The sequence below is a fragment of the Lithobates pipiens genome, unplaced genomic scaffold, assembly GCF_037356315.1.
Source record: "Lithobates pipiens isolate NorthernLeopardFrog02 unplaced genomic scaffold, aLitPip1_a1.2 Scaffold_16, whole genome shotgun sequence".
In the NCBI taxonomy this organism is placed as follows: Eukaryota; Metazoa; Chordata; class Amphibia; order Anura; family Ranidae; genus Lithobates; species Lithobates pipiens.
Genome location: NW_027507748.1, coordinates 653,727,615 through 653,742,225, shown reverse-complemented (window position 1 = coordinate 653,742,225; position 14,611 = coordinate 653,727,615). Strand labels below are relative to the sequence as shown.

The following is a 14,611-nucleotide window of genomic DNA, read 5'->3' as shown; positions in this document are numbered from 1 at the left end:
GGTCCACCTCAACTAATATTCTTCTTTTCATAATGAATAATCTAAAAGTAAGAGAGAGAGAGATCCCTCCCCCCATATTGGAGCAGGTGGAGCAAGACTGCACCCCTGAATTCCCCTGGGATTTAAAATTCTGGAGGATGACTAAGCACTGCAGACTCCACCAGCCACTGATTCATTATATGGACAAAATATGTGGACAAAGTATGTGGAAAAACCTCCAAATATGTAGTACATGTGTTTCCAGTGATGATACTGTTAATGCTTTAGCATGCAAAGATATTTTAGACCACTATTGACCTCTAACTTCATGGCAACAGTTTGGGGAAGAACGTATTTGCTTAATGTGTTATGCACTAGAAAGCCATGCAGTGGTGCGCTGTGACCACTGCAGAGGCTTCCATCTTCACCCAGTCTTCCTTCCAGGTTTGCAGACTTTGGCCATCTGACTGGCTGAGCCGAGATTACGTCACTCCCATGCATGCGTATGGGGGTCTCGACCACGGCACACAGTTTTGAAGAAACAGCACGCTGCTCGCTAGAATATCTCCTAAACGCTGCACGTTTAGGAGATATTCATTTTACATATCACCTTTATTATAAGATTACCTGTAGGTAAAAATGAACATGAGTTTACTACCACTTAGAATAGAATAGAATAGAATAATAATTATAATAGAATGGAAGCAGAAATGTTATTCTCACTCAAGAACTTATCACCTATAAATTTTAAGTCCATATAAATCTCCCAAAGGTGTGTAACTCTCTCCGTGCTGCAATTCAATTCAAAGTGCAAATTCTCATTTAATGTTTATGCCCTTATATGCTTGATGAACAGGATCTGCAGTTTGAATTGAATTGCTGCAGTGAGAGTTGTACTCCTTTGGGGTTGGACAGATGGGATGGGATTTCTTTTCACTTAAATTGGTTGTAAATGTAAAGGCTAATTACTATTCTTAAAAATGCTGCCACCCTACCTACAGTAAAAAATTTGAAAAATGGGCTATGGCGCTAAACCCAATTTATGTGCAACTTGTGCTTATAAGTGTATGCGCATCAAAAATTGCCAGTGTTATCAAACTTACACATAAAGTGCTAATACTGTGGTAACCCATGTCTATGAAAATCCTAACAACTGGAACATGTGCAAGAAATGCATATATCAAGATAAATGTGAAAGTAGAAAAAATTATAATAAAAAATGAAAATCCAAAATAATTCACAGTGCAATTAAATTAATATCGGCAATCATGCAAAGTTCATTCAGCAAGATAGTGATAGAGTCCTTAACAATGTTCTTTGAAGAAACTTTTCCCAAAATCACTTTCTGAAATCGCAAAAAATCGCATGCTGCAGTACTTTGAAAAATGATATTAGAGTGAGGTGACTTAGTGCAAACTGATCAATCTAGAGAGGAACCATTCATCCCCGGTGCGCCACTCAGTGGTGTGGAAATGTGATTGCTCTCACCAGATCCAGTCCCCTCAAGGGGTTATTCAGGCCTCCACAATGTAAGCCACTGTGTCGCTATTCAAACGCTGCTGCTGGTGCGCTGGGAGAGTGTTCCCTTCTCAATTCAAATACTCTCAGTGGTAATATACAAATGGGGGAGAGAGAAGGATATCCATGGTGCAAGTACGTTCTTAAAATTCTTTTATTCAATATTGAAAGAAAGGTACTCACATTTTGTTCAATAACATTGTGTATATACGGAAAGCATTAAAACGAAAGTAAACTCCGCCGTCCGCTACTACTGCTGCTGCTGGCTACGATAAAGGTGCACGTACGTGGCCACGCCCTACGCGTTTCGTCAGAGTGACGTCTTCTGGAGCGCAGCAGCAGTAGTAGCGGACGGCGAAGTTTACTTTCGTTTTAATGCTTTCCGTATATTCACAATGTTATTGAACAAAATGTGAGTACCTTTCTTTCAATATTGAATAAAATAATTTTAAGAACGCACTTGCACCATGGATATCCTTCTCTCTCCCCCATATGTATATTACCACTGAGAGTATTTGAATTGAGAAGGGAACACTCTCCCAGCGCACCAGCAGCAGCGTTTGAATAGCGACACAGTGGCTTACATTGTGGAGGCCTGAATAACCCCTTGAGGGGACAGGATCTGGTGAGAGCAATCACATTTCCACACCACTGAGTGGCGCACCGGGGATGAATGGTTCCTCTCTAGATTGATCAGTTTGCACTAAGTCACCTCACTCTAATATCATTTTTCAAAGTACTGCAGCATGCGATTTTTAGCGATTTCAGAAAGTGATTTTGGGAAAAGTTTCTTCAAAGGACATTGTTAAGGACTCTATCACTATCTTGCTGAATGAACTTTGCATGATTGCCGATATTAATTTAATTGCACTGTGAATTATTTAGGTTTTCATTTTTTATTATAATTTTTTCTACTTTCACATTTATCTTGATATATGCATTTCTTGCACATTTTCCAGTTGTTAGGATTTTCATAGACATGGGTTACCACAGTATTAGCACTTTATGTGTAAGTTTGATAACACTGGCAATTTTTGATGCGCATACACTTATAAGCACAAGTTGCACATAAATTGGGTTTAGCGTCATAGCCCATTTTTCAAATTTTTTACTTCATACCTCCCTCCCTTTATTTAAAGGGGGGAGGACTCAGGCTTTGGCAGCTCTAACCCTTGATTAGCATCCTCACTCACGCATTTATCTATTTAATTAATTATTTATTCACTATAGTCACAGTTTTTTGATCATAGACCTAGAAATTAGTCCGTAGCGCGACTTTCTTCATTTATTTTATTTACCCTACCTACAGTGCATAGCCTGTATAAAAAAAAATCGTCCAGTCACATATCCAGCAGCTGCTACTTCAGAGAACAATTGGCAATGGCTGTGAATTTGTGGAGCCGTGACATCAGCCACCGGCTCCCATTGCCCATTTGTTGTCGGCACTCCACTCCATCTCCCCTGCAGCATTTGCCCACTTACATAGGGAAGCCAGAACTGTGAGATCTTATGGCCTTACCAAAAAGGGTTAAAAGAAGGTATTTACACAGATATTTGTTATACGGGTTAGGCAGGATAGGTAGAAGGAGGGGCGAGGCAGCATTTTTAAAAATCAATGTATTTAGCCTTATATTCCACCTTAATGGCAATGTATTTTTTTGGGGGGGGGGAAGTTTTGGCACAGATTTATTTTACATATACAGTACTTTGAACGAACATTTTATTTTTAGATGTTTAGTGCTATATTATATTTAACAATTTCATAATTATATCCATAGGGATAAATTATACAGCAGCTCGGATACTTATCTATTTTTACAGATTAATTTTTAGCACTGGCTAATACAACTTAGGATTTTTAGAAGTAATTTGATTACAGAGAAGCATTATTCTCTTTTGTTGATTTGTAGGCAGGTGCTGTTTGTACTCCCCACTGTAGGTGGTGCTCGACCAAAGTGGCAATTCAGTAGAGGAAGGAAGTCGTGGGGAACTTAATTCTTCTATGGCTTTCTGGTGGCTGTCTGATTGAACCCAGGCCCCCCATGTGACCTCAGCGACCATCTTGTTTCAGGGCAAGACACTGGCTTCCAAGCTTGGCGGGCTTTGTGTGAGTGGCTAGTGTAGGGATGGGTTCTCTGCCTGGCAGTGACAGCGCATAGCGGCAGGGAAAGGTTACTGAGGAGTAGAAAAAGTGAAGGGACAACACCATCACCTCTTGGGAAGTCTCCCGTTTGGGTGTGGACTGGCCAGGCCACATTCCTCCTCGCTGAGGAAGCTGTCAGCATAATTTCAAGGTCACGTTCCTCTGCTACTGGTTGTAAGTGGCTCCGGTCACATGTGCCTACCCGCCGAGCCTGTTTGTACATTGTTGGAACTTATTAAAATATACTCTTCTCCTCCATTCCAGCTGTCAGTGAATTCTTTGCCATTGGCGCACCACACTGCACCCTACCCACAGACTGCATGGTGAACCACTATAAATAGGAATTGAGCATTTACTACTTCGACTGTGAATTTGTGTACTTGTTTAAACCACTTACTGACCACAATACGTACAGTTGTGCTCATAAGTTTATATACCCTGGCAGAATTTATGATTTCTTGGCCATTTTTCAGAGAATATGAATGATAACACAAAAACATTTTTCACTCATGGTTAGTGTTTGACTGAAGCCATTTATTATCAATCAACTGTGGTTACTCTTTTTAAATCATAATGGCAACAGAAACTACCCAAATGACCCTGATCAAAAGTTTACATACCTGGTGATTTTGGCCTGATAACATGCACACAAGTTGACACAAATGGGTTTGGATGGCTATTAAAGGTAACCATCTGCACCTGTGATCTGTTTGCTTGTAATTAATATGGTATGTATGTATGTACCTTTTGCTCAATGAGTTTCTGGACTCCTGACAGACCCTTGCATCTTTCATTCAGTGCTGCACTGACGTTTCTGGATTCTGAGTCATGGGGAAAGCAAAATAATTGTCAAAAGGATCTGTGGGAAAAGGTAGTTGAACTGTATAAAACAGGAAAGGGATATAAAAAGATATGCAAGGAATTGAGAATGCCAAGCAGTGTTCAAACTCTAATTAAGAAGTGGAAAATGAGGGGTTCTGTTGAAACCAAACCACGATCAGGTAGACCAACTAAAATTTCAGCCACAACTGCCAGAAAAATTGTTCGGGATGCAAAAATCCACAAATAACTTCAGGTGAAATACAGGACTCTCTGAAAACATGTGGTGTGACTGTTTCAAGATGCACAGTAAGGAGGCACTTGAAGAAAGATGCTCCCACTGTGGACAAGAAGGCCTGGCTCACAGTCTCCACTCTAATGCACTAAAAGGTGTTGAGGGCAGGAATATGTGCAGGCCAGTCAAGTTTCTCCACCCCAAACTCACTCATCCATGTCTTTAAGGACTTTGCTTTGTGCACTGGTCCAAATCATTTGGTGGAGGGGAGATTATGGTGTGGGGTTGGTTTTTAGGGGTTGGGCTTGGCCCCTTAGTTCAAGTGAAGGGAACTCTTAAGATGTCAGCATACCAAGACATTTTGGACCATTACATGCTCCCAACTTTGTGGGAACAGTTTGGGGATGGCCCCTTCCTGTTCCAACATGACTGCGCACCAGTGCACAAACCAAGGTCCGTATGATGGGGTGGAGAAACTTTACTGGTCTGCACAAAGCCCTGACCTCAACATGATAGAACACCTTTGTAATGAATTAGAGTGGGGACTGTGAGACAGGCCTTCTCATCAAACATCAGTGCTTGACCTCACACATGTGCTTCTGGAAGAATGGTCAAACATTCCCATAGACACCCTCCTAAACCTTGGGAACAGCCTTCCCAGAAGAGATGAAGCTGTTATAGCTGCAAAGGGTGGACCAACTCAATATTGAACCCTACGTACTAAGACTGGGATGCCATTAACCTTCCTATCGGTAATCCCGAGTCTGGCTTGGGTTGGGATTTTACTAACATGAGCGGTAACCCCTAGCCAGACTCGGGATCGCACCGCTGGATGCAGGGAGGACACAGGGAGAGTTACTTACCTTGTCCCCTGGATCCAGCGATGTCCTCCGCGCTGTGTGATCGAGCTGTCCTCCGCTTGATTCACAGTGCCTAATGCCGCCGAGCTCCGTTCCCTGCGCACACAGGAGCGGAGATCGCTCCTGTGTGCGGCACACAGGAGCGGAGATCGGCGCCAAATTCAAAAAAGTAAAAAGACACAAAACACACACAGTACTGTAATCTTACAGATTGCAGTACTGTATTAAAAAATGACACACCCCCTTTGTCCCTAGTGGTCTGTGCAATGCCCTGCATGCACTTTTATATTATAAATACTGTTTTTTCTGCCTGAAATTTGGAGATTGTCCATAGCAACCAAAAAGTGTCCCTTTTTCAGTGTTTTAGGATTTGATTACATTATTGAATAATTTTTATTATTCTTTATTATATTATAAACTTTATCATACCCGGGATGTCTGCTAGACTCTGGTTTGAACAAATTTAAGAGAGTTATTCCTAAGAATTACAGGACTACAATATAAAACGCCAAATTTCCATGCAAAATATTTGTACCGCTTTCAGCACCTAAAACCAGATCTAATCATACCGCCAGGGAGGTTAAAATTTATATGTGTGTAAAGGCAGGTGTCCCAATACTTTTGGCTTAGTGTATGTATGCATGATTTCAGACTTGTGTATTTCCAACATTCCAGATTACTAAAATGTTGTTATTGAACAATATATAATGTTTTTCTTCCATTTTGTAGAAAATAATGAAGCGTCTCATAAAGCGTTATGTGCTGAAAGCTCAGGTTGACAAGGAGAGTGATGAAGTTAATGAAGGTGAGTCAGAGCAGTCATCAACTGGTATTTATAACATATGGGGGTTGATTTACAAAAGGAAAATAGACTGTGCACTTTGCAGTTGCTCCAGAGCTTAGTAAATGAGGAAAAGCACTGCTGAATTCCATCATCCACTCATATGCAAGCAAAAAAGGCTTTTTATTTTTTTATTTTTCCTTGGACGTGATTGGGTATTCTTTACAGAGTGAAGCTTTAGCTCATTTACTAAGCTCTGGAGCAACTGTACATGCAGAGTGCAATTGCACTTTGCAAAGTGCACTTGCACTTTGCAAAGTGCACAGTCTATTTGCCATTAGTAAATCAACCCCATTTTGTTTATGAGCCAGGGTAACCAGTTCCATGGAGTGTAAAGGCAGTAAGAGAAAAGGTTCAGAAATGTTATGTATGACTGTATCCTTCCTGGCACACAAGCCATCTATGTCTTGGGGTTTGCCAGACCTGTGGTTACCTCCTTTGTCCTATTATGCCTGCACCAACCTTTAAAGTATATGTAAACCCTGACCTTATAAAACAGCCCATTCCGTTTAAAATAGAAATACAAAAGCAAAACAATTGTGTATAGATGTATATATAAAAAAAAAACACATTATAAGTAACTTTTTCCCCCCTTTTTTTAAAGTGATCATACGCTCCGTGTTCTCAGCTTCATAAGGAGCTCAGAAAGCTAGGGGAGGAGAAACCGAAGCACATTGATTTTCCCAGTGAATGGCAGTGGAGGAGGGGGGTGTCAGCACAAGTCTATTTATTGGGAGAGCAGACTGAGTTCTCAGCACAGCTAGAGAACTGACCACACTGTGCTCTCATGCCTAGTGTGATCAGCTCTTGGTAGGAAATCACAGACACTGACAGAAACACCTGGGATTTCCCACAAAGGAAGCAATACAAAGAAAACCGGATACGTTGTCACACAAGTACATGGTGCAGCAGGCACATATCAGTGTAGCGATACCCCCGCAGGAACCACTAGAATATGTGGGTCCCCTGCTCAACACTGAGCTCTGTTCAACACTGAGCCTACTTAACACCACCACAGTACCTTGACCAGGTATTCTCCTGGGTGTCACACAAACAAAAATATGCACACACTTGTAAAATAAATTATTAAGTTGTATTAAGATCAAAGATTAGTATGACAGGTAAAGAATACAGTCAACCGAAACTATTGATAAACAAGGTAATATACACTACCCCTTTAAGACAGGCCTACCCATCCTGCAGGACTGAAGATGTAAACAATAGCTCTGGGACACAGAGATTTTCACCAAGAGGGCAAAAAGGAGTAACAAACAAAGCAAGCCCACTTGTAGACCATCAATCAGAAGAGACTACGTTTAGGCTTCAGGAAGGTTGTCAAAACTCCCACCCACCACTAAACCATAAGTATATGTTGGATTCATCTGCCAGCAAGAAGTAAACTGAAAAATCTCTAAAGATGGTAATGTAGTCATCAGAGTTCCACTTTATTAGATGAAGTTAGTGTGGAAGATCTCTTAAAGAATATTGAATGGTAGGAAAAAGTTACTTTACTAGATGGGGGGGGGGGGGGGGGGGGTGGCGGGGGTTGGGGGAATTGTCAGATGTACTGTATGGCCCTTTACATGGTGAAATTGAACTTGAGCAGCTAATTCCTCCCTTGATATAGTGTAGGTGTGATGCAGAGTTCTGTCTAGCAGTGAGTGATAGGGTTAACTCAGATAACCTGCAGGCAGTATTTGTAGGAACAAATAAGAATGGCAGACTGCAGCAATAGATGGGTTCTGGCACATGTGCTGATTGCTGCGGCCAGTGTCCTTAAACCTGAAGTAACTTGAAAAATAAAACATACTGGCAAGAAGTGTAATGTTAAATTGGTTAGGAACCCTCTCATCTGGTCCCTATGCAACGCATAGCGAAGCAATGAGTGTTCTGCTGGGGTGGCTCATTTTGTCCTTTGCAGATACGGCTGCGATGATGATGACTGCCCGATCTGACCACATACAGATATCCACCAGTCTGCCTCCTCAAGATATTTGGCTTTCCGATGACATTCGTGGTTTCTTGGCTGAAGCCTGTCCGGTCCAGGCCGAGCCCACGTGGCTCCACACAGCTTTCCTACACACGTCCTTCCAGCAGCCAAATCTCTCCCTCCCCCCTGTTCCTGGGCTTTTTTCTTTTATATGCTCCTGCCCTGTAGCAAAAGGCTCCTGGGTAGTTGTAATCTCAGCTAAACTGTAAGAAAAGTTCTGCTTCCAGCACACAAGTTCCAGCGATCCTGCACTTTTGTATTGAAACTTGTGATGAACAGAGTTGTTGAACACTGCCATCTTGTGATCAAAATAAAGATCTGCATTTCAGTAACAATGCACAGTGTTACATTAGGAATATGATATGTTGAGTTTACATATTTTTTAAAGTATGCACTAAGCCTGAGCAGAATGATCACTCCATGGGATGATTACAATGTACCCCAACATTCCTTCCTGTATGTGTTATTGTGATATATACGTAGATTTAGATTCATGAATAGAGATAGTGGGCCTGGATATCACACATTGAATCACTCCCTCAAAATTCATAAATCAATAGAAAAATAGTTTTTTACATACAAAATATTTTATGAAAAAATGTATACGTTTATATTTAGTGGAAGCACCTTCCCTAATTTTCCGGGATAAGAACCTTCTTCCTTACTTGCCTCTGGCTCCTTAGTTTTTTATTATCTATGCATGTTTGCCTTGGCCACTTTCCACCCACCCACCATAGGGCCTTTACTTGGGTCTTAAACAGGGAGCGTGACGGACTTCCACATAATATGGTGACTGTGCTTGGCTGTCACAGTGGTCAGATGATCGGGTGTCCATCCCACCACCTCCCAATCATAACTAGAAACTGGTAGCTGTCAATGACAGCTCAGTCAATGCATAGAGGCATGTGTGGGGCGTGTGGGCATTAAGACTCACCATCCTTGTTGCCATGCATATGAGTTATGTGGTCGGGAAGAGGTTAAGTTATTTTGATCCTGAAGATGTGAGCGTTCTATATACTGTACAGGTAAAAAAATAAAGGTGTTCACAGCTGAAAAAAATATTAATGAGTAAAATGTTACAAAAATATGAGTCTCATACAACAAAGAGTTCATAGTGATGTCTCATAAAAGTTAGATGTGCAGATTGTACTGAATGGAAACTCCCTTTGTGTGTATGACAAATCAATAGATAAATCACCCAAGTGCAACTCCTCCGAAAGGTAAAAAGTACCTTCTTACAATAAACAATGGACTCTAAGTAATGAGTCGAAATCGCTGTATATAAATCCAAAATCAAAATCCAGTGCTTCTTTCCACTTATGTTGATTAACTCCTGGTAGGAATAGCTCCATCCTAACATACATGAAAGATGAATTAAAGGTATCCACATACTATAAAACTGTATATTGCATTTATTAAAAACAAGGCAATGCTAATAACGCACAATAAAGATGATAAAATCCAGCATATGTATAAAAATACCGGTAGCGATCCAACCACCTTGTGGTGTCGCTGTGTATGGTGATGTCACGAGCATGATCCCTGTACACATTTCGTCAGCGTTCACGTCATCGGGGGTAGGGAGTCCATATACTGTACAGGCACTACTATTGTATAATGTGGCCACTGTACTTACCATGTGATCTTTTATATACTTTATTTTAAATAATTGCAGGAGAACTGAAGGAAATTAAGCAGGACATCTCTAGTCTGCGCTATGAGCTCCTTGAGGAGAAAACTCACAACACAGAAGACCTGGCGGAACTGATCAGAGAACTCGGGGAGAGACTGTCATTTGAACCTAAGCATCAATAGAATCACAACAGGCCTCCATGTCTAGCTAACTTAATAATGTAGAGAAGTGTCCATGTGAGATGGTCCCTCTTTTGTCAAAGTGTCTGATTTCAAGAGGTTCTTTAGAAAAGGTTCATTGTCATTCTATGTATGGGAGTGCAGTAAAGATATGCAACCTTTACTGCATCAATTTCCACAAGAGTGCAAATAGTTGTGTGAAGTGTAAACCCTTATCTGACTTCATATGTGCTTAGATACAGTAGGACGACCAGTATTGAGGAAGATGCTGCCATAGGTACTCAAATCAAAATAATCCATACATGGCCAGCATAAATGTTGACTGATTTCAGATAGGGGCTCAGTTACACACAGCCCCGGTTCTAATAATAAGGCTGAGGGCTGTATATCACAGGACACCTTCATTGAGAATAAGGGGATAGAGATAAACAATATCTTGAATGGCCAGTATACTGTAACACAGTCTATATTGCTCTATTTGCCAATCAAGCACTTTGTTTCTATTATTCAAGTGTAATTTTCAATTGCAGTATTGAATGAGATTGGTTAATGGGCAACAGTTCTTCTTCCAGACACTTTGATAAACAGGGCCCAGTATATTTATAATCACATATACACCTACCCATCTTCAGTAATTTACTCTCCAAACAAGAGTGATTTTACTACATACCTGAATATATCAGATACACTGAATACATTGATGGATGACCACTAGTTATATAATACCTATTACCAATTATGGCGTATGTGATAATTTTTCATTAAGAGATGGCATCAGTCATTGTGTAGTACTTAAAATTATTTAATGGCCCCATTTAAAAACGTATAGGTTTATCTAGACAAAGCCATATATCTGTTGAAGTTATGATTTTTCAATCATTGTACAATACTGCAGCCTGCAAAAAAGTATACAGAGTACATTTTATGGAAGATGTATCTATACATAGGAATCCAGTGTACAAAGACAAAGCTGTATTTTTATTTGTAAAAACTTTGAGTTAATAAAGCTTTATGAATAAACCAAAAAAAAAAAAAGTTTGGGTGACATGAAAAGGCCATCAATGGCTAATAACAGGTTGTTGTTTTTATTGTTGTTACTGTTGTTATCCACTTGACCACTGAAGCATTACCCACCTTTATGACCAGGCCATTTTTTGTTTTTTGGCACTGCGTTACTTTAACAATTACGTCGTAAGGCAACGCTTTCCCCAGCAATTTTTTCCCCCAAAATAGAGCTTTCTTTTGATAGTATTTGATCACCTCTGAGGTTTTTATTATTTGCGCTATAAACAAAAAAAGACCGACAATTTTATAAAAAAAAAAAAACTATATTTTTTTACTTGCTCTGCTATAAAACATATCCAATAAAATTTTAAAAAAAAATCTAATATATAAAAAAATCGAATTTCTTCATCAATTTAGGCTAATATATATTCTGTTACATGTTTTTGGTAAAAAATTAGCGCATATTGAGTGGTTTGTGCAAAAGTTATAGTGTCTACAAAATGTTATATTTTTTTTTACTAGCAATGTCTACAAACTATGGTACAGGCATACCCCACTTTTAAGTACACAATGGGGTTTATTTATTAAAGCGGGAAAGTGCAAAATCAGGATCACTTCTGCATAGAAATCAGTGAGCTTCCAGGTTTTATTACCAAAGCTTAATTTAACAAGCTGGGGTTAGAAGCTGATTGGTTTCTATGCAGAAGTGAGCCTGATTTTGCACTTTCCAGCTTTAGTAAATAAACCCCATTGTGTACTTAAAAGTGGGGTATGCCTGTATATATACTGGAATTTTTATTTTGTATACTAGTAATGGCAGAAATCAGTGACTTATAGCAGGACTATGATAGTAATGCGGTCAGTCTGACACTAACTGATACTTTGTAGGAACCAGTGACACAGTACAGTACAATACAGTGATCAGTAATACAAATATGTACTGTCATTGTACTAATGACACTGGCTGGGAAGCGGTAACATATAAGGCAATCAAAGGGTTATATATGTGCCTAACAGTGCTTAGTGTGTTTACTGTGAGGTGCTTTTACTAGGGGATGTGCTAGTTTTTATCCCCTGCTTTGCAAGAAAAACAAAAAACAGCACATCCCCACTGACAGGACAGAGCTCTGTATTGTTTACACTGACAGAGCTCTGTCCTGTATTCTTCCTCACTGATCAATGGGTGCAGGTGGCCATCTATTGCCTGGCACATGCTGATCAGCTTGTGCTGTGTGTAAAAGCACAGCTGGTGGCACGTGTGCAGGATCCCTACCCGGAAGTGCCTGTGGGCTTGTTTACACTTGTGGTTGGGGGCCAGTAAAACCCCACGGTTAAATAAAGTTTTTACTACCCCTTGACCACTTTCCGTTTAGCTGGGATGACAGTGGCCAGGGGTGTACACATTCCACCGCTGTGATACTATGCTTCGCTCCTATAGCAGGTGATATACCCCTGTCACGCTTGACGGGTCTTACAATCCCACTGACCGCAAACCATTCAAGTACACTGCAACTGCCCTGCAACCACACTCAACACACGCAGTTGCAGATTGTGATAGTCTGGCATTTAGGGGGTTAAAACAGATTCTGAGACCAGCAATACTGGCTGGTATCTACCAGCCCCTATCTGCGGAGTATGGGCGATGTACCTTTACCCCAGCATATTTACACATATTATGTGGTAATATCCTCTGATTTCAACATTTTTAGATGTAGGTCACAAAATTATATTAGATGTCATGTCTCTTATGGTTCCCCTGTCCATCCCGGTGTGCCTTTTGGGTCTGGTGGAGAGCCTACCCAACACAGTAGCACATATGACACTACTGAGTATACTTTTATTCTACACCCGTAAGGCGATTTTACTACATTAGAAGAAACCAGCACCCCATGTCACTACAATTCTGAAAAGGTTTAGTAAATGTGGCCCTACCATTCTACAACATACTTATATTGAGGTTGCCCAAGAAAATTTGGCAAGGTCTGGAGTGGTTGGACATTGACAGAAGCTAACAATGGATAGTCCTTATTTCACTATTAGTCAATGGTTGATCCCCTGCTTCATCTTGGTGGGGCTACTTCATCTGGGAATGGGAGGGTAGTGTCGGCTTGTTGGTTTGACCACTTTCTGCAATCCATCTTTTATACTGTTATGGGGTGCAATATTGAGAATCCAAAACCTATTTTATGTATTGCCATAAACCAGGTCCAGTCAGTTCACTGGGTACTCTGTTTCTAAACAGTATTGCTTTCATCCTCTATATTTGAGTAGGGGGGTTTCACAGAGAGAGGTGGGTGCAGCTGGGGGGAATGGTTCTGTATATGTATGTTTTTACTTTTGACTGATCTGCATGACCTCAATTTGGGCCAAGTGTGGCTGTTTTGCACTTTGTTTTTTTGTTTGTGTGTTTTTTGGTACTTGAATTTAAAATAAAATTTAATTTTCAAAAAAGAAAAAAACGGGCTCGAATTAGGCAATGCAACGCCTCATCATTGCATGAGAAATGTTCTCAGAAGAGTGATCTGAATGTGGATCGCTCTTCAGAGATCAAAGCAAGTGTAAATGAGGCCTTACAGAATGCCACCCTTATAGACAGCTGGTTCTGCCCAGTGGTTTTGACCCTGGAACTATGCAGGCACATTCAAATGTGAGGTCAGTCATACTCAGCTCAAGATGCCCCTAGCAAGCTCTGGAGGAACCCCAGGGTTCCACAGAACCCTGGTTGAGAATGGCTATTCTAGAGGAAGACTCATTTATTGAGGTACAGGCATACCCCACTTTTAAGTACGCAATGGGGTTTATTTATTAAAGCTGGAAAGTGCAAAATCAGGCTCACTTCTGCATAGAAATCAGTGCGCTTCCAGGTTTTAATTGAACAAGCTGGGGTTAGAAACTCATTGTTTTTTATGCAGCAGTGAGCCTGATTTTGCACTTTCCAGTTTTTGTAAATAAACCCCATTGTGTACTTAAAAGTGGGGTATGCCTGTACAGACAAAGGTTGTCCAAAAGCAGTGTTAAAACAAATTTACTATGAGAATCTGGATCAGGGTTTTCTTAACAGGGGTTCCGCAGAACTCTTTGGTTCCACAAGAGGTCCCCAGAGGTTCTGCTGTGGGGATACTATTAAAGCAGATGTATATCTGTTCAACGGCAGCTTCACTGCTTGCCCAGCAGCTACTCCTGATTGACTGGATATCACCTGGATACCACCTGGTGGATTTATATCAGTCCCAGCGGTATGCTAAAAGTTCCATCTGCCAACCTCAGCACACCGAGCTTGAGATGAGCACAAAACAAGACCTACATGTGTACGTAAAAAGATTTAGGGAAACTACCTTATGTTTAAGTGCAGGTTAAAGTTTTGCAGTGGATATTTAGGAAGCTTGACATGTTTTGTCTAGTTTGAAGC

The 14,611-nt window shown here is 40.6% G+C and overlaps 1 protein-coding gene across 2 annotated transcripts in view; it reads left to right on the top strand.

The window, feature by feature from the left end:
• Positions 1-11,458, top strand: part of TRPC6 (transient receptor potential cation channel subfamily C member 6) — a 363,118-nt gene extending 351,660 nt beyond the window's left edge. Inside the window, exons 12-13 of one of the 2 annotated variants that reach the window (XM_077484400.1) lie at positions 6,284-6,359; positions 10,061-11,458. In XM_077484400.1, the coding sequence (XP_077340526.1) occupies positions 6,284-6,359; positions 10,061-10,200 (216 nt within the window). In that variant the 3' untranslated portion in view covers positions 10,201-11,458. The remainder of the gene's footprint in view (positions 1-6,283; positions 6,360-10,060) is intronic. The other variant, XM_077484401.1, reaches the window with a different exon arrangement.
• The last annotated feature ends 3,153 nt before the right edge of the window (positions 11,459-14,611 follow it).